Here is a 27941-nt window from a genome sequence, read left to right as displayed (position 1 = left end):
TTTGTCTCATTGTTAACACTTAGGTGTATATATTTACTTCATGGTTTGATTTTATACAGAGCAGATTGTGCTAGATTTTTCCATTTGTACATCTGACATAGCAATTTAGCAGGTGGTTGATATGGTAAAACTCAGATTAGCGGTGTCTCCAGCCATGTCTTGCAGGGTTCAGCATTCGTTTTCCCAAACTCTTCCTTCACTGCGGTTTAGAAGCCAATACCAGGACATTTTGCAGCCAAACTTCAACCTCCGTTTCACTGGAGGACGTCCCCATGAGCTGAAGGCACCTGAAACAGGAATCATGTACAGTATAGTCTGAGAACATTCCCAAAGATTGAATCTTTTACCCAACTCCACTCAAAACTGAGTTTAGGTGGATTCCAATGGGGTTAAAGGCTCAGTCAACCTTTTTGGATCATGCTAATATTACATTTATATAGAGTGTAACATTATTCATTAATGCATATTCCATCCCCAAAACCCACATCACCATCTTCCTGTGAAGTCTTGTTTTTTTTTATAATTTAGGGGGCTGAGTGTCAAGGCCATACAGTCAGCCCTCCTGTACCAGGCCCATATCAGTTCAAAAGGGGGGGGGTCCGGGAACCCCTCGAGGCTCCCCCTGTAGTGCTCCCGGCTTCTCTTCCTCTGGCTGTACTGCAGAATGAATGAAAATTACCACTTCTGTCTACAACCAGAGCAGAGGGAATTCACAGAGTGCCAGCAGCAATTGCAATTCAATTACACTCTAGCTGCATTTTCTCCAGTTCCATTACAGAAGGTCTGTACCCCCATACAGACCAGCCCCAAGTTTGTACAGTGATATGGACCTTTTTTTTTTAAATAACCCAAGAAGAAATATATTATATTATATTATAATATCTCTAGGGTGTCGGCTTTTAAAAAATATATAATTGGGATATATAGATATATATCCCAATTATATATTTTTTTGAAAGCAGACACCCTAGAGAGTAAAACAATGGTAGTTCCAAGTTTTTTGGTCACACTTTATTACCACAAAAAGGTAAAAATTTCAGTAAAGCAAATTTTAGGGCACGCAGACATAATTACACAATTTTAAAAATGGTGAGGTTGCACCGAGGGCATAGATACCCAACATGTCAAAGCTTAAATCTGCATTCGAAATGGGGACAAGCTTCAGTACCTTAGATTTTCATTAGGTGACCATTTAAAAGCCCTCTATAGGTCATAGATTTAGTGTTATGGAGGAGTTCTGGCATTAGAAATATTGCCCTCTTGCATGCCCAGTGGTATGCAACATGTATATCGCAATCAACGTTTTCAGGTGCAGGCGCCCTGATGCGTGCGTTTACATTCATGCGTAGGAATTATGTGAGGGTGGGGAGCCTCAAAAAGGGTTTTTGTGCTTGGGGTCCCAGGCCCACAGATGGCCAAGCAGAGCCCTTCATACATGATGGCGCATGGGGGAGGGGAGCTTCCACCTGGCAGGCAGGAGCGTGCTTGCCAGATTTACACACAATCCCGATGCTGCAGCCACAGTGATGTGTGTAAAACACCCAGCTGTCAGGCCTGGGCTGGTGACATCACTTCCGTCTCGGCACAGGAAGGGCTCAGCTCTGCTCCCTCCTGTCAATCATCTGGGCCCGGCGCCCACAGTTACAATGCTGGCACCGCCGAACGAAGGGGGAGACGAGCGGGGCTTCGATCCCCCACATAGCTGGACCCTGGGACAGATAAATGTCCAATTAAAAGTCAGCAGCTGCAGTATTTGTAGATGCTGACTTTTTTTAGTGGCCCTCTTTAAATTCAAATAGAATAGAATTAAAAAAAAAAAAAAATTGAACAGAAAACACAATAGTATAGAAAAAAAAAAAACATAATCGAATGAACATATCCATTTTTCCTATTCTAATCTATTATTTTCTATTCTAATCAAATTGGTTATACTCTATTTTAATCTATTCTATTGTTTTTTTAATTATATTGTTTAATCTATTCAAATTTATTCTATTTGAATTTCGGAGGGTGGTTATAGTCCATTTTAATCTAGTCTGTTTTTTCTATACTATTCCATTCAAATTCAAATTGATTCCATTTGAATTTTGGGAAATGGTTATACGCCATTTAAAAAAAAAAAAAAATTTCTATTATAGTCTATTCTTTTGTATGCAAATTCATTCTATTTGAAATTCGAATTTCAGATGGCTCTATTCTATGTTCCTATTCTAGTCTATTCTGTTTTTATTTTCTATTCTATTTTGTTCTGTTTTACTTTATTATATTCTATTTTTATTTTCGGTTATTCTTCTAGTCAATTTTATCTTCTGTTCTATGCCTTTATTTTCTATTCTATTTTATTCTCTTTGGAAATTGGAAAACTATTCAAATTCAAAACTATCCACACTTGTATACTTAAGATCACTTTGTCCTCAGGGTGAAAACACTGCTGCATAATTTGTTCCTTGCTGCAATTTCCTATCTCATTCACCTCCATTCTCACCTTTCCTCTGCTGTTCTCATCATTTCCTTCGCTTCCTCAGGCTTAGTCCCAATAAAGATCTGGAACTCGGGGAAGGTCTGAATAATACCCAGCAGCCTTGCCAATGGCATTCGGATCTTGGTCTCAATGTTTTCTAACCTGCAAAGGCAAACAGCACTGAGTTAACGAAGAGGTTAAAAACAAATGCACACTACATTTATATTGTCAGTTATTTATATAGTGGGATCATATGCTGTGGCGCTGTATGAGGGATATAAACAAGGATAAATACAGATAATACCAATACATACAAGCCTGATTATTGCAGCTTCTGCAGCACATAGTAATACAGTAAAGCCCAACTCCGGGAAATGTAAAAATCCCTTGCAGTGTTGCTGAGTCTGCACTGCAATGTTAATTGCTCGTTTATTCCAAAGCTGGGTTCACACTATTGCCACATGTGGCTCACAGCAGGGGGTCTGGTGTGTAGGGATGAGCCGAACACCCCCTGGTTCGGTTCGCATTCAGAACACGTGAACAGACTGAAAGTTTGCGCCAACTTTCAAACACCATTAAAGCCTATGGGACTCGAATGTGAAAAATCAAAAGTGCGAATTTTAAAGGCCAATATGCAAGTTATTGTCCTAAAAAGGGTTTGGGGACCCGGGTCCTGCCCCAGGGGACACGTATCAATAAAAAAAAAAAAAAAAAAAAAAAAGAAACAAAACAGTTACTTACTGGTAACATCCTTTTCCAGGAGTATTTCAGGACAGCACCAAAGAGAGACCTTGGCTCCTCCCATCTCAGGAAACACCACCTTATATTTCAAGATTTAAGCCTCACCGTCCTGCCGGCCCTCAGTTCTTCAAGAGTACCTCCGGTCAGTTGGGGAGACACAAGAACACGTCATACTAACCTTTATCTTACCTGACGGCCTCATGCGATGAGTACTTTAGGAGTATCCAATAATTTGGGTGGGTACCGGTGCTGTCCTGGAAAAGGATGTTACTGGTAAGTAACTGTTTTTTCCCCCCTTTCATCTTTCAGAACAGCACCATAGAGAGGATAAGCGAGCACCTTACCTTAGGGTGGGACTACTGCCTGCAGTACTTTACGCCCAAAAGCTTGGTCTTTTGCTGACAGCAGGTCCAATCTGTAATGCTTCACGAACGTGTCAAAACTAGACCATGTTACAGCCTTACAGATCTGCTCTGGAGAAGCACCAGCCCACTCTGCTTGAGAAGTCACAATTGCCCTGGGGAAATGTGCCCTAATCCCTTCCGGGGGCTCCAACCCCCCCAATTACATAAGCCTGAATAATGGCTAACCTTAACCATCTGGCTATTGTACACCTAGAGGCTTTGAAACCTTTAGCCCCTGAAAAAAAAAAAATAAATAAATAAATCTGGAAACACCTGGAAAAAAGGAGCCCTAATAGAGAGGTCTTAGAATTCACTCACTCTCCTTGCTGTAGTGTTCACCCTCAAAACAGTGTTCTTGGTGGCGATCTTTTAACATACAGGTTACTAATGGCTCAAAAGGTTCCACTGTGAAGGCCTGTAAAAGTAAAGAAAGATCCCACACTGGGAAGGGAGAGACTGACTGGTCTCTGCCTACTTACGGCTTTAAAAAACCTGGCTATCCATGGATCTGTTGCTAGCTGTTTCCAGAAAAACACTCAAGGCGGATACCTGTCCTTTCAGGGTGCTAAGGGCTAACCCCTTGTCCACCCCTGATTGCAGAAATTCTAATACCGCTACAGAGCTGTATACAAAGGAACTTTCTGTGCACCAGTTATTGAAATGTTTCCACACTTTCAGGTAGATAGCTCGCGTCTCCCTTTTTTCTGCAACTTAGGAGGGTTTTCACTAGACGATCCGAGAAACCCTTGCCCCTCAGCAATTCCTCCTCAGTAGCCAAGCTGCGAGGTTCCACCGCTCCACCAGAGGACAACAGATTGGCCTCTGAGAAAGAAGATCCTCCTGGACTGGCAGAATCCAGGAAGGTTCCATCGCTAGGCTCCTCAGGATGGAAAACCATAGCCTCCTGGGCCAATGTGGTGCAATCAGAAGGAGAGTTGTGCTCTCCAACTGGAACTTTCTCAATACTGCTGGAATCAGTACAGGAGGGGGGAAAGCATAGCACCCGGAGAAACGCCAGCTCTGTGCCAGTGCGTCCACTCCGAGTGCTCCGTCCCATTTGTTCAGAGAGAAGAAGAGGAGTGTCTGTTTTCTCTCGAAGCAAAGAGGTCCACACATGGCACCCCCCACTTCTGAGTAACTGCTTCGAAGATGTCCCGATTCAAAACCCAGTCGCCTTTCAGTATTTTTTTACTGCTGAGGAAATCTGCTACCTGGTTTTGCTCCCCCTTCAAAATGAACTGCCAAAAAGGGACAATGTTTACTTCAGCCCACCTGAGAATGTTTTCCACCAGGACCCACTGGGATCTGCTTTTGGTACCTCCCTGTCTGTTGACATAGGCTCCCACTGAGAAGTTGTCCGACAGGACTCGCACGTGGTGTCCCTGGAGTTCTTTCTGAAAAGCTCTGAGTGCCAAGGCTATAGCTCTCAGTTCCCTCCAGTTCGAGGACTTCTTTGCATCCTTTCTTAGCCAGGTAGCCTGAACTATCCAGGAGCCTAGATGTGCGCCCCAACCTGTGCCGCTCGCATCGGTGGTGATAGTCCTGGAAACTGGTAGGACCCAATCCAGATCCTGTGAAAGATCGGCCCCCTTTCTCCACCAACCGGGGGGATCTCTTGATTTGACTCAGCACAGTTATCAAGGAGTCCAAAGATTCCTGACTGTGGTCCCAAACCCTCAGGATGAACAGTTGTAAAGGGCGAAAATGCAGCCCTGCCCGCTGCACTGCTGGGAGCAAGGATGTCAGTAAGCCCAAAGCTGACATAGCCTTTCTTACCGATATCTGATGGCTGCCCTGGAGTAACATTGCCTTGTCCACCTTCAAGATCTTTTCTAAGGGAAGGAAGACTTTCTGCTTTGTTGAATCCAACATGTAGCCCAGAAAAATGACCCTTTGTGACGGAACCAAGTTGGATTTATCCAGGTTCAAGAGCCGCCCTAGATTTTCCAGGATCTCTCGCTACCCGAAGATCCTGAAACAATTGTTCCAGGGAAGAGGCAAACAGGAACAGATTGTCTAAGTATGCAACTACTGAGATGCCTCAGTTGCAAAAAATCCAGGACCTCCACCATGACCTTGGTAAAGATGCGGGGGGGGGGGGGGAGATAGCCCAAAGGGGAACTTCTGGTATCCTTCTGCGATGGGAATGTGCACAGATAGGCATATTTCAAATCTATCAATGCCATAAAGCAGTTTGGGGGAAGAAGAGCTTTCACCAAGTAGATCGAGTCCATTCGTAACCTCTTGTAGGTGACAGACCTTCAGAGGCTTCAGGTTCAGGATAAGGTTTGCGGACCACAAAGATGTGGGAGTAGAAGCCTCTGCCTGTCTCTCCTGTTGGGACTCATACTACCACTTTTTGTTCCTCCAACTCCTGTAGGGAGGAAAGAAGAGCTGATGACCATCTTTGCATTTTGGCAGCTCGGTGACAAGGAGTCTGAGTGGCGGAGGTTTTGAAAACTCCAACCGGCATCCTCTTCTTATGATCCCCAATACAAACTGGTTGGAGGTGATCATTTCCCACTGTGGGAGGAAGGACCCCAAACTTCTTCCCACTGTGGTTCCGTTACTTGGTCTTTTTGGGCTGTTCAGGAGGGCAAAAAATAGCCCCCCACACCCTTTGCCCTTCTGGCCCCAAACTTTTTTCTGTTCAGTTTTTTTGGGGGGTCAAACTTCCTCTGAGGGTGAGAATTTTTAGTCTCTGCAAATTTCCTTTTAATAGGAAAGGCCTTTGTCGGGCCGTCCAATCCAAGACGGCCTCCAAACAAGGCCCAAACAACAAGTCCCCTGTGAGAGGGATTCCGCAGAGCTTAACCTTAGATGCGCTGTCTCCCTGTCACGTCTTAAGCCATAAGGCCCTCCTTGCTGAACTTGATAAGGCTGCAGACCTTGCGGACATACGCACTGATTCTGATGAGGCATCCGCAAGATAAGCCACCCCCTTAAGGAGCATGGGGAAAGAAGAGAGGATCGTTTTAGACGTTCCCGCTTCGATGTGCGCTTTAATTTGGGTCAGCCAATATTCCATGTTCCGTGCCACCACTGGACACCATGGCGGGCTTGAGGTTACCCAAAGATGAAACCCATGATTTTTTTTAAAAGCGAGTCAATCCTCTTGTCCATAGGATCTGGGAGCGCCCCCTTGTCCTCAAAAGCCAGGTCAGTATGCCTGGAAACCTGTGAAAAGGCTGTGTCTAGTTTAGGAGATTTATTCCATACTAGCGCTTCCTCTTCTGCAAAGGGAAACCTTTGTTTCAGGGTTCTTGAAAAGAGTTTCCTGTCAGGGTCTTGCCACTCCTTTTTAATGACATTGACCAAGACATCATGGACCAGAAACACCCTCTTTTTTATGTACCCCTAAGCCCATATACATCTGGTCATGGAGCAACAACTTCTTCCTTTCTTCCTGGATTCCTAAAGTGGTATGGATAACTCCTAAGAGCTTCTCCACTTCTTCCAGGGAAAGTTTGTAGCAAGAGGCTCTTGTGGATTCCCCATCCACTTCCTCTCCCTCAAATTCCCCTTGGGAATCTGAAGAAATGCTATCTGGCTCCTCTTCAAGTTTCCTCTCTGGAGCCTCCTAGATTTTCTCCGCTCCCAGAGGGAACATCCATTAAGCTTGGTGCAATGCTCTGCTGTGCTGGTGGAGGGTTAACCAGGGGCTGTGGCAACTGGAAACTAGAGAAAAAAAAAGTGTCTTAAAAGACTGCACAGTGCTAGAAAGCTCCTTGGACGCTGATAGATCCATACATTGTTCCCTCGATAACCCCTCTATGTACTCCCTACAAGAGTGGCTTGGACCAAGACTCCCCCATCATGGCTCTGCATGAAGGGCATTTTTTCTTGGAATTATGGGGCGACTTGATTTTTTTTCCGTGGACTTGCTCTGAAATACAGATTTAAAAAGGAGCAGACAAAAAACCCATCCACCAGCACTTCCCACAGAGGGCCACCAGAGGTGCTCTTCCCAGGACCAACCACCACCAGGGTCCTAGTTACATTTCCCCCCCCCCCCCCCCAACCACCCCAGGGTTCCCCTTACCTTTGAGTGGCTGGTGCAGGATTCTCCAGGAGCAGTTCTTGAAGCCTCCACTTCCGACATTTCCTGCTGAGGATCGGTGGTCTCCTTAACCTCCATGTGCTGTCCGCACAGCAGAAAATGAGGCAGCACCAGCCAAGCGCACGGTCCACTTTCAAACCCCACGATCGGAAGTCGTGAGCCAGAACTGGCGTCACCTGCCGTCCAACCCAGCGCTCAGAGCTCCCACGCTGGCTGCATAGTGCAGGGCAGCTTCCAAATACTTACACCTTATGCCACCCCTGGGCAGAAGAAAGCGGACCCCTCCAGCTTTACTGCTTTGCCAAGAGAAGCTGGAGGCATGCGATGTGCAGTCTATCCAGGTACCCGACTCTCAGATTGCATGTTGGAGGAAACACCAGAACTGAGGGGCCAGCGGGACAGTGAGGCTTAAATCTTGAAATGTAAGGCATGTTTCCTGAGATGGGATGAGCCAAGGTCTCTCTCTCTCTCTCTATGGTGCTGTCCTGAAAGAGGGAAAAAAAAAAAAAAAAAAAAAAAAAAAAAAAGCCTTTTTTTCCGGAGCAGTGATTTTAATGCTTAAAGTGGAAAAATAAAAAAGTGAACTATTCCTTTTAATATCATACCTGGGGGCGTCTATAGTATGCCTGTAAAGTGGCGCGTGTTTCCCGTGTTTAGAACAGTCCCTGCACAAAATGACATTTCTAAAATGAATAAAAGTCAGTTAAAACTGCTTGTAGCTGAAATGTAATGTCGGGTCCCGGTAATATGGATTAAAATTGAGAAAAAAAAAAATGGCATGGGTAACCCCCCCCAGCCCATTACCAGGCCCTTTGGGTCTTGTATGGTTATTAATGGGAACCCCGCACCCAAATTTAAGAAAAAGCGTGGGGCCCCCAGGCCCTATATACTCTAAACACCAGTATACAGGTGGTCCCAAGAAAGACAGGGACTGTAGGTTTGTTCTCAAGTTGAATCTGTAATAGGTACATTTTGTAAGTGTAGCTCCAGCCAAAAAAATCTATTTTTAAGCTTTTTGGAAAACATAGGCAAGGATTATCACCCCTGTAATATTTGTTTTTAGGGAAACAAGGATGATAAAGCATCAGTGGAGGAGACAACTTTTTCCCATATTAACTCTTACAGGAGAGAATTTCCCTTCCTAGGGGTAGATTTCCTCACTTCTTGTTGTCTCCCTACGTTTGTAAGTAGGAGTCGTTTGTAAGTTGGATCTTTGAAAGTAGGGGCCTGCCCTATATACTCTACAGAAATTTGGGCCTTAGGTGTTGGTGGTGCCACAACACTTCAACCCCTCACACATACTCTAGTTGAGTGCAGGAACAAGCCCTGCTGCAAAATATTACAGCAAAAATTGTAATTACATGCCCCTGTTAAACAGGGGCAGAAACATTGGCCTTAGCCACTGGTGGTGGTGCCCAGAACCAAAAATGTTCTTACAAGCTATCAACATGAACATTGAGGAGGAATAGGATAGTCACTCAGCATCAGCATATGCAGTCTTCAAGGGATCTCACATTCATAAAAAAAAAAAATTAGTCGGTTACATCAGCATCAGGTGCTTGGTAGCTGGTGATCCAAGACGGATTCATTTTTATGAAGGTGAGCTGATCAACCGAGTCGGTTGAGAGGCGCACTCTGATCGATTACAAAGCCTCCAGCAGCACTGAATGTGCATTCCGAAAGAACGCTGGATGCAGGACAGGCCAGTAGCTCAATTGCATACTGTGCAAGCTCTGGCCAGTGATCCATTCTCAAGACCCAGTAACCTAGAGGATTTTCGGTTGGAAAGGTCTCCAAGTCTGATCTTGCCACTAGGTATTCCTGCACCATGTAAATCAGACACTGGTTATGGTTGCTGGAACCGATCAGACCTTGGGGCTGCGGACTAAAAAAAAAATTGTCTGAACACATCTGTCAGACGGCCACCTTCTCCACCGCTCCTTCTGTGACTGATCGAAGCCTCAGCAACACGTTGTCCAGGACCAGGAATTTGTAACCTCCCAGGCTCTGGAAACACGTTGCACAAACCTGTCCGCAAGGCCTCCCGTAGAGGTTTCATCCTCTGCGACAGCTGGATAAGTTCTGCAATCTTACCCTTGTAATGTGGATCAAGGAGGGTTGCCAGCCAGTACGGATCCCTCTCCTTGATACCACGAATCCTAGGGTCCTTTCGCAGGCTTTACAGGATCAGGGAGGCCATGCAACGTAGGTTTGCAGAGGCATTCAGTCCAGAGTCCTCTGGGTCACTAAGGACGACCGGATCAGCAGCCACTGATTGAGATTGCTGATTGAGTGCTAGGCTTCACCTCCATGCTGACACAAACCTCCTCTTCCTGTGTGATCAGCGGGCCCGCAGGAACACTGTCTGGATAAAGGGGGCCTTGAGAGGTAAGGAAGCAGGGTCACCCAGTGCACCGTGAAAGATAGGCAATGTCCCTGTCCATGCCTGCTGGACCATGAGTCAGCGGTAATATGCACCTTACTGCTGACCGCCCTGTCCAACGAGGCCAAGACATTGCCTTCCAAATGCCGGAAATCGCCTTCCGTGAAAAAAAGTGGTGTTTGGAAACCTGCCACTGAGGTACCACACATTCCACAAATTCATGAAAGGGGGCAGAGTCTACCAGCTGAAAAAAGGTAATAGTTGGAGTGCAATCAGTCGCTTGGCATGTGGATGGCTGTGACTTAATTTCTTTCGCCGGTTTAGCAACTGGGGTAGGGAAATTTGCCTGCTACAAGCGGATGTTGGTGTAGCGATAGCAGATTGCCCGCAAGCACTTGGCACACTTAATTCTACACCTTCATTCCTCAGTGCAGGTTTCTGAGAGAACTGAAGGTATAGTGGGGTTGGAGATCCCAGGTGAGGAGCAAGGAGTGGTCCACCTTGTTCTTCGGTGTGGGCCTTTTAAGTACGCTTGCCAACGGACTGCATGGGTGGTTAACATATGTCTGGTCAAGCATGTGGTGCCCAAACAGCTGCTGTTTTGAACACGCTTGATACGCTTCAGATATATGTTGCAAATAGCAACGGTGCAATCTGCTGCACCGGTCTCAAAAAAGGCCCACACTAAAGAACTTTTGAGAAAACACGTGGAGTCAGCAGCGCCCTGCAAATGCGGAGCTCTGTGGTGTGATTCAGTCGGTTGGCTGCCCTTAAGCTGATCCTTGGAGGGCATCCTGCCTCCTTGGAGATGAGGAGGAGGAGGCACATCTCCAACGAGGCAGTATGCCCTCCAGGGGCCAGCTTAAGGGCAGCCAAGTGGCTGCATCACACCGCAGAGCTCCACAAATTACCTTAAAACAATATATAATTTGTATATTACTTATGGCAATTAACCCTTTGCCACCCAGACCAATTCTAACATTTCTCTCCTACACGTAAAAATCTTTTTTTTTTTTTTTTAAGCAAAAAAGTTTCATGAATAAAAAAAATACTAGCATTAGCCAAATTTTTTGTATAATATTAATGTTACACCGAGTAAATAGATACCAAACATGTCACACTTTAACCACTTACAAACCGCCCACTGTCATTATACGGTGGTTCTTTGAAGTGGAAGGTCGTTGTTATGGCAGCAGATAGCTGCCATGACTGCGGTATCCACTTCTTCAGCGGGCGGTCTGCTTTCAGATAAAAGTTGTCTCAGTGGTGGATTTGATGCAAGATCGGTTCTATCAGTGGCAGGCCCCCCTCCCACTGTGCTCTGGTGCCCTCTGCCACCGGCAGTGGCGGAGGTGATTGGGTCCTTTCCCTTGCTTGGCATGGGAGATGAGTGAGGGGAAGATGCCCCCCACCCAGCTCCATACCATTGCAGGGTGGAAGCGGCATCAAAATTGGCAGTATGACATTGTAATTTCCCGACATTCAGAACCCCTTAATGGCCAGGGGAGCCGGTGACCAGAGATAACCACATATTAGCTATTTGATATATAGATGCAGTCGGACCTTCTTTTGTCAGTGTATGGGATGGATTCATACAGTTCCTTGTATCCATTCCTGAGATGTTGAATCTTCTCATGCCCATATGGGACCAGAATATCTTCCACCTGTAAAATAAGTGAAAGCTGGCTCTTTACACATGGAGGTATTTTTAAATAATTCTTTCATGGCTGACCTGCATTTAGGATAGGTTCACATCTAGGCGACTGCAAAAAAAAAAAAAAAAAAAAAAAAAAAAAAAAAAAAAAAAAGGAAGGCATAGGGTCCCCCCAAAAACCATACCAGACCCTTATACAAGCATGCAGCCTGGCAGGTCAGGAAAGGGAGGGCATGAGTGAACCCCCAAAACATACCAGGCAGCATGCCCACAACATGGGGTGCCCCCACCCCAAAACACCTTGCCCCCCATATTGATGGGGACAAGGGCCTCTTCCTGACAACCCTGGGCTGTGGTTGACAGGGTCTGCAGGCGAAGGGGCACCCAGATCCTACCCCAGAGAGTCCCAGAGATTTAAGTGGTCCTTTTTCACAACTTTTCCTGGACAACATTATAAAATGAAAAAGATTTTTAAAAAACATTGGTCTATACGTAGATTGCATTTTGGGTCCCAAACTTCCTGATATACCGGGGGTTACTGTCTTTGCAGGCTAGTGTGGCACCCAATATATTAGAATTTCCCAAAACGGCAACTTTTTTTGAACAGTTAGCCAGTACCCAGTTATATTCTGTACATTTAAGAATCCAGGCCTTTTTTTCTTTTTAAAGCAATCTACTGAGCTGGCCAGAACCACCTCTGGATGGAGTCTATTCCACATTTTCACAGCTCTTACTGTGAAGAAACCTTTCCGTATTTGGAGATGAAATCTTTTTTTCTCTATAGGTAAAGAGTGCCCCCTTGTCCTCTGTGATGACCTTAAAGTGAATAACTCAACACCAAGTTCACTATATGGACCCATTATGAATTTGTACATGTTGATCATATCCTCCCTTAATCTCCTTCATTCAGTTACTCTAATCTTTCCTCATAGCTGATCTCCATGTCTCTTATCAGTTTGGTTGCCCTTCTCTGCACTTTCACACATATAAAGACAAAGGACACTGAAAACAAAGCTCTTCAGTACTTACCTCTGCAAAGATCGCAGTCATCTGTTCTGAGCAGTCCTTGTAGTGAACTTTAATACTGGGGAAGTAGGTGAAGATAGCAAGGCAGCCTCCTGGCTTTAAGATCCGATCGACCTAAAATAATGACTTCTACATTAATATATCAGCAAAAGTGTGCCCCTTCACTGAACAGAATGAAATACTGATTTCATAAGATGAAGAAAGTTAAAGTACGTTCTAGCATAGAGTACAGTGATTTGGGAAAAAAAAAAAAAAAAAAAAAAAAAAAAAAAAAAAAAGGGGAAGCATAGCAGTGTATAGAGTGCAGTGGCGTAGCGTGGGAAGGGGGCTGAGGGGACGTGGCCACGGGCGCAACATTTGGGGGGGGCACATTCCATGCCCACCATCCAGAGTCACTCTGTCCACCCTTCTACACTGGACTGCGCTCTGACAGCCACTCTGATGGACGAGCGGCAGACGTGGGTTCCCACTGCCCTGTGATGAAGTTGTCACGTGCGGCCCCAGGGTGGGGCTGGCTTGTGGGTGAAGATCGCAGTCGGTGCATGATTGCATCATGCGCAGTGCCACTTCCAGAGTCCCGCCTCGCTGTCCAGCTATGTCTATGCTGGCATGCTGTGTCTTTCCTCCACTCCGGATGGGACTCAGGAGACAGAGGTGAGTGGCGTTTGCCGGCCTGCTGGGCCCAGGGACGTGGACATGGTCGGGGGAGGGGCGAAGAGGAAGGTCAGTGTAGGTGTCAGTATAGTAATCAGGTAGGTCTGTACTAGTGAAGAAACTGCTACAAGTCCATGGGTTAGGGGGTGCAAATTTACCTTGCCCCAGGTGCTGACAACTAACGCTAAGCCACTGAGTGTATGTAATATATAGCACAGAGTATAGAGTAGCAGTTCAGTGTATGTAATGTATAGCGCTGTGCATAGAGTGCAGCAGTTAAGATAACGCAATGTATAGCACAGTGTACAGAATGCATCCCTTTGTTTGTTTGTTTGTTTGTTTGTTTGTATGTTCACTGATCCCAACCCACACAATTGTTCACAAGAAACCCATAGCCTCCTTCACCTCCTATATACACCAGCCACGTGCTCAAGCCCAGAAGTCCACTCTTGATCCACTGACAGCACACTGAAAATGCTTGCCAGAAGCCACGCCCCAAAAATGGTACTTAAAGGGGTTGTAAAAGTTTGTGTTTTCTCACCTTAATGCATTAAGGTGGAAAAACATCTGGCAGTCACCAGCTCCCTAGCCCCCCGTTTTACTTACCTGATCCCCCTTCAGTCATCGAGGGCGCGCGCTGTCTCTCCGCGGGCTCCTGGCTCTTGATTGGATAGATTGATAGCAGCCATTGGCTCCCGATCAAATCCAATGATGAGGGCGCCAGGGCCGAGTCCTGCATTCATCGGCTATGGATGCTGAATTCGGGAGAGCGCACGCAAGGTAACCCCCTCGGGGAAGCGCTTCTGAGGGGGTTATCAGATTGGGGAGGAGCCGCGAGAGCCACCGGGGGACCCCAGAAGAGCAGGTTCGGGGCCTCTGCAAAAACAAGCTGCACAGAGGAGGCAAGTATGATATGTTTAAAAAAAAAAAAAAAATAAATAATATACATACAAAAAAAAACACACCCCCTTACAATCACTTTAAGCCCTGTGATGGGCGAAAAGCACAAGAGCATGGCATCCAGCAGGAATTTTCAGTGTGTGCTGTCAATGAATTAAACAGCAGTGGAGCAGAAGCTTTTAGTGTGTGGCCTTTCTTATTGGAGTTTAGTTTGGTGTATGTATTGCGCATCACAGTAAACAGATTGCAGTGATCCACTATGCAATATACAGCACAGCATACATTTAGCAGTTTAGGCTATGTGAGCAAATCATAATGTACAAGGTGTAGAATAGAGCACACAAAATGCATAAATTGTACAGCTGTCTGCTGTATTTAACAAAGCAGCACATTGCTCAGGAGTCCAGATTATGTTAACATGCAGCACAATATACAGAATTCAGCGGCCGTATGTAATGTACAGCACATTTTACAAGGTGCAGCAGTCAAACAATTAAACAAGAAGACTTGTTTGTTTTTACCTCTTTTAGAAATGGCTCAATGTTAAACCAATGGGCAGCAATACTTGCTGTTAGTAGATCGACAGAGGCATCACCAACCGTCACCTCTTCAGCTGGACAAACACTGCAAAAATGACAGGTTAGACTTTAAGTTTGACACCATCTGGTTGGATTGAAAGCCCAAACCTGGGCTCAGTGCTTCTGGGCTCTGGGGGGAAAAAAAAAAAAAAAAAAAAAAAAAAACCCCAATGAATCCATCACTCACTGACATGCTCCAGTCACATTCGCCCTGTTTACACTAGAATGAATGCAGCAGCCAGTAAACCACCAATCTCACACGTACAGGAAAAAATTCCTCCCTAGTGGTGAACTGTGTTTATTACACACGAGGAGGCACTTTTTCCCCCCCATTTGTAAAAACACACACCATGCCCCCATTCCCCAACAATATCATTTATGAATACCCACTAATCACCCCAACAATGTCCTTTAGGAATACCCACCAGTTATTACAGCACTATGGCACACTTTGCATGGTAAACATTTATGCAAAAAGAGTCTATATCAGGAAAAGATGGGCCAAATGTCCCCCTGTTGGGTTCGTGGCAGAACTTTCGAACATCGCAAATTTCAAACCTCATTGATGTATATGGGACCTGAACTGGAAAAATTATATATATATATATATATATATATATATATATATATATATATATATATATATATATATATATATATATATATATATATATATATATATATACATATATACATATACATATACACACACACACACACGACCATTTTGAAGGCTTAAATGCAAGTAATTGGGCATGCAATCGGAACAGGATTAGAGATTTTTTTGATAAATTCTGGGGTATCTTTCGCAGACTTTGGATAGAAGTAAAAAGTGCGGAAAAATTGGTCTTGGGCATCAGTGGTGCCTTCACACTAACCCTATTGAGGTACTCTTGATTAAAGCAAGAATTGGACTTGCTGTCAAAAATTGCAATGATATGCACCTGTCAAACAAGTGTGGAAAAATTGGCCCTTGGGCGTTTGTGCCCATGAAACCTACATCAAAAAATTTCTTCCAGATGAAAACACCCACAAAGCTAGGCAGCCTAGATAGTCTTTCAGAGATTCCAGATTCAGTAATCACTTAGTCAGCATCAGGGGCTTGATAGTTGCAGCTAATCTAGGACAGATTCATTCTGATAAATGTCAGCTGGTCCACAGAGTCTCCATTTGTCACTAAACCTCCGGTAGCACTGAATGCCCATTTGGAAAGCACGCTGGATGCAGAGCAGTCCAGCAGCTCTATTGCAAATTGGGAAAGTTCTGGCCAGTGGTCTATTCTCATGACCCAGTGGATCGTCAACTGGAAAGCTCTCCATATCTGTTTTCATCCCTAGAAAATCTATCACCATAAGATGAAGACGCTGCTGATGGGATGTGGAAGCTGACAGCCCTGGGTGCCGAGGACTGAAAAAAAAATTTGAAAGGCATTACTGAGGTGGCCCCATTCTCCACTGCTCCTCTTTTGACCAACAGAAGCCTCAAAACGATATTTCCCATGAGACTAACCTACCAGAGTCGGTGAAAGGTGAACTCTTTAAGGTGTCCTCAAGAGATTCCATCTTCTGTTCTCTGTGGGGACAGGATGAGTTTTGAGTAGGGGTGCGCTGAATGGAAGTTTCGGTGCCAAAACTAAAAATGCAGGAAGCACTTTGCCGAAAACGACAGTTCTTAAAAAATATATATAAAATTGTATTCGACTTTAATATCAATTTAAATAAGAATTTGTTGGCCATTATTGGCACCTTTAGTGCAAGAAAGGTCAAGAAAAATGCAGTCTCTAACCATCTCTTGTATCAAGTCTGCAATCTTTTACTTAAATGTAAACACGCTAACATTAGCAAAATCTCCATTTGGTGCACCTCTAGATACAGGAGAGGGTCAGATACTGCAGACATGATTCAAGAGATCAATGCAGCCTTGCCAGTGCCTGGATCAGAGCAGCGATCTCCGTGTGTCACGGAGCTGGATTTAAATTTTCTGGTCACAGTAACAATGTCCAGCCTGATTAAATGTCCCACCATTGGATCAGTGTGCCATCTATTACAGGAGGTGGGACATTGTTACTGCGGACAAACAGGAGGGAGGACGAGGACAGGGCTGGGGCATGCCAGGATGACACTCTCACATTTGGCGGAACCCGGGTGGACCTGCCCCCTTTTTGGCTCCATTATGGGCATTTTTCTACTTTCGGTCCATGCCAAAAACACAATTTTCATCCGATAATTTTCGGCAGCTGAAGTTTTGGTGTACCACTGGTTGAGACTTTCCTCTTGTAATGCCCCGTACACACGGTCGGATTTTCCGACGGAAAATGAGTGATAGGACCTTGTCGGAAATTCTGACCGTGTGTAGGCTCCATCACACATTTTCCATCGGATTTTCTGACACACAAAGTTTGAGAGCAGGCTATAAAATTTTCCGACAACAAAATCCGTTGTCAGAATTTCCGAACGTGTGTACACAAATCCGACACACAAAGTGCCACGCATGCTCAGAATAAATAGGAGATGAAAGCTATTGGCTACTGCCCCGTTTATAGTCCCGACGTATGTGTTTTACATCACTGCATTCAGAATGATCGAATTTTCCGACAACTTTGTTCGACCGTGTGTATGCAAGACAAGTTTGAGCCAACATCTGTCGGAAAAAATACTAGGATTTTGTTGTCGGAATGTCCGATCAATGTCCGACCGTGTGTACGGGGCATAACAGTGGTCAAGGAGGGTTGCCAAGCAATAGTGATCCTTCTCCTTAATACTACTTATTCTCAGGTCCTTTTACAGGCTTTAAAGAACGAGGGAGCCCATGCGCTGCAAGTTTGCAGAGGCATGAGAAGCAGACTCCTCGGGGTCACTGAGGATTACATTATCTAGAACTGCCTCTTTTCAGCCATGTAATACCCCCCCCCCCCCCCCAAGGGTTCTGGGGATGGAAAACCCATCTGTTATGGGTTGACGTATGTCTTGCTCTGCTTCAATGCCTCCATAGCCACCAGAATCCTCCTACCTCTTTTGTGTTCTGTGGCATAGGAAGAATGGCGTCTGCATAAAGCAGGCTTGAGGGGAAAGGAAGTCCTGCTGCTCTGCCTCGAGTGCCCTATGCAAAATGCCACGCAGGAACATAACAGGGATTGGGTCACCGATGCATGCATTGTCAAAGCTCACCATCCTTAGCCTCAAATGGTGACAGTACAGTGCATGCATCCTTTACGAGCAGCCATTGGCATTGTGCCATACTCACACAGGTACTCATTGATTGACCTCTGCTGCATGGGCAGCTGCTGCAGCATTACCAAAGTTGAGTTCCATTTGGTGGAACTGACACAAATCAGGCAGTTTACAGGCAGGTGAAATTCCCGCCGAATTTTAGCAAACAGAGTGCTGGCTGTGTATGACCACCTGAAATGGATACAAACTCTTCTGGCCTGATTCAGCAGATTTTCCAACCCTGGGTACCCATTAAAAAAAAATGCTGCAACACCAAACTGAGGACATGTGCCTGGTAAGGCATAGGTGTCAACTCTCCTTCTCTAAGGGCAGACAGGAGGTTTGTCTCATCACCCACAACCATTCCTGGCTCCAGCTGGCATGGCGTGAACCACCTCTGGGCCTGTCCCTGCAGAGCTGCCAGAATCTCTGCTCTGGTATGGCTCCTGTGCCCTAGATACACCAGCTTCAGCACGACATGGCACCTTTTAGCCTGACTCGATATATAGCCCCTTGAACGCTTAAGTTAGTCAACTAAAACGTTTGTCAAAGATTTCGTCAGTGGCATTTTTACAGTGATGAAAACTAAAAAGTACAGCACATTTTCGTCCACTGACGAAAACTGATGAAAATCAAATCCGTTTTCAATAATGAAAACGGGATGAAAATGTAAGGCTGGTACGTTTACCCTTGTGAACCAACTTCCGGTTTTTCATGGGGTGCCGCCTATGTCCACAATCCATTCCCAGCAAGCACACCATTAGGGATGGGATTGATGTTCGAGTCGAACGCAAGTTTAACTTGAACATCAGCTGTTAGTTTGTGCGAACGTGCAAGTTTGCCCGCCGCGGAGCACCCCATAATGCACTGCCAGATTGCAGTGAATTGATGGCTGCTGTGTTTCACATTCCAATCCCCAGCAGCTCCATGCCTCACAAAGGCTCTCCCCTCTACCAACACAGCAGCGCCCCGAGTTTTCCAGTGGTATGGTGCACTACAAGCCCCAGAAGGCTCTGCTAGCCCATGTGTATGTAGAGCACAGGCTAGTAGGTTTTGCTTGCTGACCACAGTAGCAGAACTCCATGGCCCAAGCCTCCATTTATGTTGAGCAAAGTGTCCCTCCCTATCCCTCTTCTCTCACCAGGCTCAGAGCACACTAATGTAAGGGAGAGCTTTGTGGACTGTAATGTAAAGGGGGACTCTGATGTAAGTGAGGGTTTTGGTGAGCAGAGACCCCTTACATTACAATCCACAGTGCTACCCCTTAGGGCCCTTTCACATGGGTGGACTATGCCAAGCAGATCCGCCTGCTCAGCGGGGAACCTCCTCGCTGATCACCACGGAGAAGGCGGCTGACAGGTGCGCATTTGCTACTCTTGCGCAGAGCGGACACAGCCCACTGTTCTCTATGGGCCGGTCTGACTAATCCAATCCTTTAGATGGATAGGGAGTGGATCCCCATCCATCTGTTTTCATTGGCAAGGAGGCAGGTGTAAATGGACACACTGTTTACATCCGTTTCTCCATACATTACAATGGGTGGTCCTATCGCTTTGCATGAGAGAAAAAAAAAAAAAAATAGATTATACAGTATGTCACAAAAAAACACCCGACATTTTTTGTAAATATTTTATTACATCTTTTCATGTGCCAACACTGATACAATGTAAAGTAGTGAGTGTACAGCTTGTATAACAGTGTAAATTTGCTGTCCACTCATAATAAATTCACACAGCCATTAATGTCTAAACCGCTGGCAACAAAAGTGAGCACACTTCTAAGTGAAAATGTCCAAATTGGGCCCAAATAGCCATTTTCTCTCCCTGGTGTCATGTGACTTGTTAGTGTTACAGGTCTCAGGTATGAATGGGGAGCAAAGAAATGGTAATCTCTGTGCTCAGGATACTGACGGGTTGAAGCCTCCCCTAATAGGCTCCCATAGGGATCTTATAGGTAATACCCCATTTTTTGTTTAAGTGGCACTACCCTGGTAAGAAACAGGGTGGGGGGGTACTTATTACTACCACCGCTAAACTTACCCAAAACTATTGAATAATCATAAGTGTTAATAAAAGGCAATATTGTGTAACAGGTAAAGATACACAAACCATTGTATAACATCTAAACAAAAAAAAAAAAAAAAAAAAAAACCACGACATTATAAACGCACATACAGATTCAACTACTTTTAGCCGATTTAGCACTGGAAGTATACCGGGAGCCACGCACTCACGCTACTTCCGATATACGAGCAGGGTGCTGGAACGCATGCTGCGAACTGGTTTTAATATTTTTAAATAAATTTACCTATACTGCACTATGGGAGCCCTATCGCTTTTCATGAGGATCTATCTCTGTAAAATTAATTGGATTTCCTTTCCTGGATATTGATATTGGAGAGCTCCGACTAGGAAATCGGGCTTGGAGATCTCAATTTGGAGGACGGATCAGAGGAGATATACCTTGCCAGGTGAATCGGGTGGAGGACACATCAAGGGACATCAAATCCTCCGGTTACCTATATATGCCCATTACCCCTTCAGGGGTCTGGTGAGTGGGGACCCTTGAGGGGGAGCACAAGAGTCACCTGATCTGCTGAGCACTGTGGTCACCTTGGAATTTCTGATTTTTACAGCACTTTATAGATTTTTTTCACATTATGGCAATTTTCTTCACATCATATACATGGGACTATTAATTTTTTGTGCATATATAAATACCTGTTTTTTTAGCACATATATCTGATTTATACCATTTGATTTTTGGTATCTATCGATACACATGAGTTATATGTATCTTTCACTTTGGTTATATGGTGCTGCATCAACCTATAGATGGATACCCCAATTTTCTAGGTATAGGGTTATACAATGGTTTGATGTGTGTATCTTTACCTGTTACACAATGTTACAAGAAAAAGGAAGGTGGGACTTTAAATGAGGCTATTGGTTTGTAGGGGGTGAGATAATAAAGAAGTATATTTAATTGGCATATGAAGTCTGACAATACATAACAATGATGCACGTAGTAGAAAAAGTTCAATATGTATACACACGGTATTGACTTCATGAATACATTACATATACATGTCAAAGGGACGGCATATAAAATTGATTGTTGCAGATTCACATGTATACACATCTTCTAAATGGCACTATGCAGTATAAACAATGGTAAGAAACATATGGTAATTTGGTTGTAGATAATGAGTCTTAGTAAATTCCTATCAATGGGCATAAGAATGAATCCTATAAGCCTGAGGCACGTTTCGTGGCTAATACCACTCTTCAGGAGCAGATGCATGCAACTCTAAACACCACATGAGTAGACCAGTATGATCAACCAATGTATCCCTCAACGGGGGAGAAAAGGGAGAGAGTTACTCATCCCTCTAAGTACTTACATCATAAGTCTGGAAAGTGGGGGATGAGGAATCAGAGGCTGCCCAAATTGTCTGTACCGGGAGCTGTGGAAGGAGTCCGCAGGAGAGGGACCAGGTGCACAAATCATCATCCAAGAAAAAGAGAACGGAAAGCAGGAGTCCAAATGGTGGTATGAGTGGGCTTCATGTCTGAAAATATATATATATGTTGGGTGCACTATAAATATTCTATATAGTGGGAAAGGAGTAGAGCCCAATACCAAAAACTGTAGGTGGACAAGTGAATGTGAAAAGGATCAAAAGATGGAAAAGATGTTTCTCCCCCCCCCCCCCCTCCCCTTTTCCCTCATCTTTGATCCTCTCTTCACAGTCATTTGTCCCCCTACACTTTTTGGTATTGGGCTCTACTCCTTTCCCACTAGATAGAATGTTTATAGTAATATTAATATATAATAGAATGTATATATATATATATATATATATATATATATATATATATATATATATATATATATATATATATATATATATATACACACATACATTCTATTATATATTAATATTACTATAAACATTCTATCTAGTGGGAAAGGAGTAGAGCCCAATACCAAAAAGTGTAGGGGGACAAATGACTGTGAAGAGAGGATCAAAGATGAGGGAAAAGGGGAGGGAGGGGGGGGGGGGAGAAACATCTTTTCCATCTTTTGATCCTTTTCACATTCACTTGTCCACCTACAGTTTTTGGTATTGGGCTCTACTCCTTTCCCACTATATAGAATATTTATAGTGCACCCAACATATATATATATATATATATATATTTTCAGACATGAAGCCCACTCATACCACCATTTGGACTCCTGCCTTTTGTTTTTTTTCTTGGGGATGATGTTTTGTGCACCTGGTCCCTCTCCTTTGGGCTCCTTCCACAGCTCCCAGTACAGACAATTTGGGCAGCCTCTGACTCCTTGTCCCCCACTTTCCAGACTTATCATGATGTAAGTACTTAGAGGGATGAGTAACTCTCTCCCTTCACTCCCCGCTGAGGGATACATTGGTTGATCATACTGGTCTACTCATGTTTTGTTGTTTTAGAGTTGCATTATCCACGAAACGTGCGTCGGCTTATAGGATGCATGCTTATGCCCATTGATAGGAATCTTAGACTCATTATCTACAAGCAAATTACCATACGTTTCTTACAATTGTTTACACTGCACACACAAATCAATAGCCTCATATAAAGTCCCACCTTCCTTTTTCTTGTACCTGAATCAGGGATGGAGGCACAGACCGTTCTATTCCATCTCCCTCCACGCAAATATCACACTGCAAATGGCCACTATGGGGAGAACATTTTTATAGTGCGAGGCGGGGCTAAGAGCAATGAGCCATGATTGGCTAGAGTGGTCATTACTTTCTCCAGTCATGGCTCTGACCGTGCTCTGTGCCCCGATTGGGCAAAGCTTTAATTACTTCAGCCAATCACGGCTTCCAATGCACTGTGCAGCACATTGAGGAATTTAACCATTTGTTCGGCCTGCTGAATAACCACAATGATTCGGGTGTTCCTCAAACAGGCAATGTTCGGCCCGAAATCATGCTCTAATCAGGAAAGGGGCTACTTGGTTGGATTTGCTCCCCCAGGCCAAATGTTCCTAGTCCTCCCCTGAATGTAACTAATGAAACATGTTTAGAATGTCCTCACCTGTATGTGACATTGGGTGAAACCGTGGCTTTCTTGGCCTCCTCTATCTGAGCTTCACTGATGTCGATTCCGAGAACTTTCTTGAAGTAAGGAGAGAGAATTCTTGTGTTCTGCCCCGTTCCACAGCCAACGTCCACAGCAAATCCATAAGGTTTGGGAAACTAGGAAGACAAACATCTTCAAAATACATCACAATGACACTGATGTTTTCAGTTTGACATTTTGCTGCTCACATCATGCATATATGCGGCTGCAAAGAGGGTGGGCTTTAAAGCATTTTGCAGAGCGGAACATACTAAAAACCCTCCTACAGAGTGACACCATGTCCCTAACCTCTTTGATCCACTCTCTACCCGTAAACGCAACACTAGCTACCAAGACTGCCACAATTGCACAGAAGATCACCACCACCACCTTCCTCCATCTTCCTGTTCCACATCTTGCTCCAGCTTTTTCTCTGCTCCGTCTGCCTTAGTGGGAGTCTTCCACCAAGTGACGCTTCAGTTCTTCTGACACCTCTTATATAACGGAGGGCGGGGCCACCCGGTGACACCACCCTTTGATGCACAGGGACTTCCCTGTGTTGTCAGAGGGGGCGGGGTCACCTGTTTACATAACCGGGTGACCCCGCCCAGGAAAGAGAAGAAAGAAAAAAAAAAAAAAAAAAAAAAAAGGCGACCAACCAACTTGTCAAAAAAAAAAAAAAAAAAAAAAAAGTCTCATGTTTACCATTTCACAAAAGTGTCAAAAAGGTTAATGGGGTACAAATGTACCCCCTACGAATTCACACAGGGGGCCGAGATCTGGGGCCCCCCCTTGTTAAAGGGGGCTTCCAGATTCGGATAATCCCCCCGCAGACCCCCACAACCACCGGGCAAGGGTTGTGGGGATGAGGCCCTTCACCCATCAACATGGGGACAAGGTGCTTTGTGGGGGCTACCCCAAAGCACCCTCCCAATGTTGAGGGCATTAGGCTTGGTGCAGTTCAGGAGGGGGGGCCGCTCTCGTCCCCCCTCTTTTCCTGTGGCCTGCCAGGTTGCTTGCTCGGATAAGGGTATGGATTTTTGGGGGGCCCGCCACATCATTTTTTTTTTAAATTTGGGCATGGGGTTCCCCTCAATATCCATACCAGACCTGAAGGGCCTGGTATGGAATTTAGGGGGACCCCCACACTTTTTACATTTTGGTTCAGGGTTCCCCTGTGGGGAAATTCCATGCTGTTTTTATCAGTGAACTTTTATGTGCATTGCTGGACCGACAATTCATTATAGCCGGCGCTAGTTTTACATAACTTAACCCCCCCCTTAGAAATGTCATTTTGCTGAGACTGTTCTAAACACGGGAAACATGCGCTCTTTTACAGGCGTACTATAGACACCCCCCAGGTACAAAATATAAATGAATATTTCACTTTTATTGTTTCACTTTAAGCTTTATTAAAATCACTGCTCCCGAACATCAGTTTTTAAAACTTTTTTGCATTGATACATGTCCCCTGGGGCAGGACCCCAAACACTTTACAACAATAACTTGCATATGAGCCTTTAAAATGAGCAATTTTGATTATGCATGTTCGTGTCCCATAGACTTTAACGGTGTTGGCACAAATTTGCCTGTTCGCATGTTCTGGATGTCAACCAAACCAGGGGGTGTTTGGCTAGTCCGTACTCTGGGGGCACTCAGGAGGGAGGGGCCAGGAATGCCAGTAGGTGACAGAAGAGGAGGATCAGGGCTGCTCTGCGCAAAACCACTTTAGCACATGTCAATAGAAGGTCATCTGCAGATAAATGAAACAGATCAGATAGAAAAGTCACAATGAATGTTACTTTCTATCTCCTCTGACCAAGGTTTATAAACAATGTTACTTTGTATCTTTCTATACTGTGGTTCATTTTTTGGCAGCATCAGCTATTACAGCATCTGTATTTACACAGAAACTAATTTTCACAGCTAGGAATTGTGGGCAAGTGCAAGAGGAGTAGGACAGGACATACTACAAACCCCAATAGGTTTCATTGAATTTGTAGCACACTAAGCCATCTATTTATTAAACAATCATTGGCTGAATGTCAAACATATTAATGCAATTTTGCTGTAATTTCTCCATTAAGAGTGGCAATAAAAAGTATGTGAACCCTTTTGGAATGATATGGATTTCTGCACAAATCGGTCATAAAAATGTGATCTGATCTTCATCCAAGTCACAATAGACAATCACAGTCTGCTTAAACTAATAACACAAAGAATTAAAGGTTACCATGTTTTTATTGAACACACCATGTAAACATTCACAGTGCAGGTGGAAAAAGTATGAACCTCCTAGACTAATGAGATCTCCAAGAGCTAATTGGAGCGAGGTGTCAGCCAACTGGAGTCCAATGAGATTAGATTGGAGGTGTTGGTTACAGCTGCCCTGCAGAAAAAAAAAAAAAAAAAAAAACACCACCACACAAACACAAACAAACACAGCCTGATGTGACTGATGCCTTGCACAAAAGAGCTCTGAGAAGACCTACGATTAGGAATTGTTGACTTGCATAAAGCTGTAAAGGGTTATAAAAAGTATCTCCAAAAGCCTTGCTGTTAATCAGTCCACGGCAAGACAAATTGTCTATAAATGGAGAGAGAGTTCAGCACTGCTGCTACACTCCCTAGGAGTGGGCGTACTGTAAAGATGACTGCAAGAGCACAGCACAGACTGCTCAATGAGAAGAATCCGTGTGTGCTCGCGAGCTTAAAAAAAAAAAAAAAAAAAAAAAACTTACAAAAAAGTATCTGGCATATGCCAACATCCCTGTTAGCGAATCTACAATACACAAAACACTAAACAAGAATGGATTTCATGGGAGGATACCACAGAGGAAGCCACTGCTGTCCAAAACAAACATTGCTGCACGATTACAGTTTGCACAAAAGCACCTAGATGTTCCACAGCAGTACTGGCAAAATATTCTGTGGACAGATGAAACCAAAGTTGAGTTGTTTGGAACAAACACCGTGTGGAGAAAAAGAGGCACAGCACATTAGCATCAAAACCTCATCCCAACTGTGAAGTATGGTGGTGGGGGCATCATGGTTTGGGGCTGCTTTGCTGCATCAGAGCCTGGACGGATTGCTATCGAAGGAAAAATGAATTCCCAAGTTTATCAAGTCATTTTGCAGGAGAACTTAAGGCCATCTGTCCACCAGCTGAAGCTCAACAGAAGAATGTTTAATAGACCCCCCCAGTGTCCACAACCATTTAGGACATATTTGAAAAGATTGTTATTTTAGGAAAATTACATTTTTGGAAGTTAGATCCTTTGCCATGTTCTTAAAATTTTTACTTGCATCCTGGTGGCACCATTAATTGGGACAGGAAGTTGGGGGAAAGCTCCCTATTGAGTCACAGACAGCAGTATGGTAAGGAAGAAAGTAGTGTTGGCTGGATAACCCCCTTAAAATAAAAATAACTCAACTGGCTCTGCTAATCTAAGCAAAGTAATTATGTTTTACATTTTACAAGTGGCCTATTATTTTTAGCTGGGCGTATATCCAGACAGAAGCCGTCACTCACCCTTTCATCCACATAACTGAAGATGAGGTCTATTATTTCTTGTGCTGGCTCAAATCTGAACTTCTGATAATCAGATGCCTGCTCCTTTCCTTCAAACTGCCGTGTCAACATTTTAGATTATCACCTATAAAAAAAAAATAAATAAATGATAAAACAGAAAAAGTAAATTAGATCCCGAGTCATTGACAGCTGAAGTTCCAAACAAATTTAATTTTGGCCCCACCCCTCAATGCCTCCAGAGCCTTCCTATTGGTCAGCGAGACTGTCCCATACATTAGGAAATCCTGGGGAGGGGCCACAGACAATCTAGACTTTTATAGAAAAAAGGAGATTTGCATGTGACTTTAGCTGCCTGTATATCTAGACGTTATCTTGCCATGTGACCGACTTATGTGTATTTCAGACTGAATTGCCCAGATTTATAAAAGCCTTACTATGAGAAGTGATGGATCTGCACTTTTTAAAATGAGGCTTTTAAAGCCGATCTTCCCCATTTCCACCCACGCTCCTCCCCTTCCTCTTAAAACAAAAAAACAGAACTTTATTTTATTATTTTTTACCTTTGAGGGAATACATCCCCACTTCCTGTATTCTTGGCTAAGCGAGAATGGCTTATAAAAGTACCCACAGCCGCCTGGGAGACCCATGACCTAGGAGGGGGCAGGGTATTCTATTGCACATATGCCACGTCATCAGGGAGCTGATTGTCTCTTCCTTTTGCAGACGGCCCCCTGATGACACATCTGTGTGCCATGTGCATCATCAGGGGACTGGCCTGATGACATTGAAGATGGCAGTGCAAGACCCAGTGTGCTGCACCATTAAGGCAGATTCCTACAGAATACTGCTGGATTGGTGTAAGGTAGGTGGGAATTTGAGGGGGGTGGTTGTTGGTTGAGACATGTCATCTAGCCCTTACCAACCTGTCCCATTTATTGGATTTTAAATCTTTCAATCATGGAGGATCAGCATCACATGTGGGCGTTACCCAGTGTGGTCTGCATGCAAATACAGCCCACCTAGGAACCCAGGTGTTAGAAAAGCAAATGAATATTCCCTAACACTCAAGCGCCTCTCAGCCAATCAGGTGCGCAGGCCTGTTACCCATCACCTGATTGGACTCCTATCAGGAGAAGGGGAGGAGACGATGTCTGACCCGCTGTAAGGTCCCACTGCTCGACACCATCGCCCGCATGCCTGACCGCCACGAGACAGGGTAAGTGTC

At 44.5% G+C, this 27941-nt stretch overlaps 2 protein-coding genes across 3 annotated transcripts in view; one reads left to right on the top strand and one right to left on the bottom strand.

Moving 5' to 3' along the window:
• LOC141148415 (uncharacterized) overlaps positions 1 to 27941 on the top strand; it is a 332754-nt gene that overhangs the window by 224895 nt on the left and 79918 nt on the right. The gene's annotated exons all lie outside the window — the stretch shown is intronic.
• Positions 187 to 26827, bottom strand: LOC141147563 (uncharacterized). The gene is made up of 7 exons (XM_073634786.1): positions 26717 to 26827; positions 23161 to 23321; positions 14805 to 14907; positions 12733 to 12843; positions 11613 to 11713; positions 2486 to 2623; positions 187 to 287 (listed from the first exon to the last, which is right to left on the bottom strand). The coding sequence occupies exons 1-7, from the start codon at positions 26825 to 26827 to the stop codon at positions 197 to 199; spliced, it is 816 nt and encodes a 271-aa protein (XP_073490887.1). The 3' UTR covers positions 187 to 196.

Source organism: Aquarana catesbeiana, linkage group LG06 (genome assembly GCF_042186555.1).
Source record: "Aquarana catesbeiana isolate 2022-GZ linkage group LG06, ASM4218655v1, whole genome shotgun sequence".
Taxonomy (NCBI): Eukaryota; Metazoa; Chordata; class Amphibia; order Anura; family Ranidae; genus Aquarana; species Aquarana catesbeiana.
Note: the sequence above shows the minus strand (reverse complement) of the source record. Positions and strands in the feature narration are given on the sequence as shown.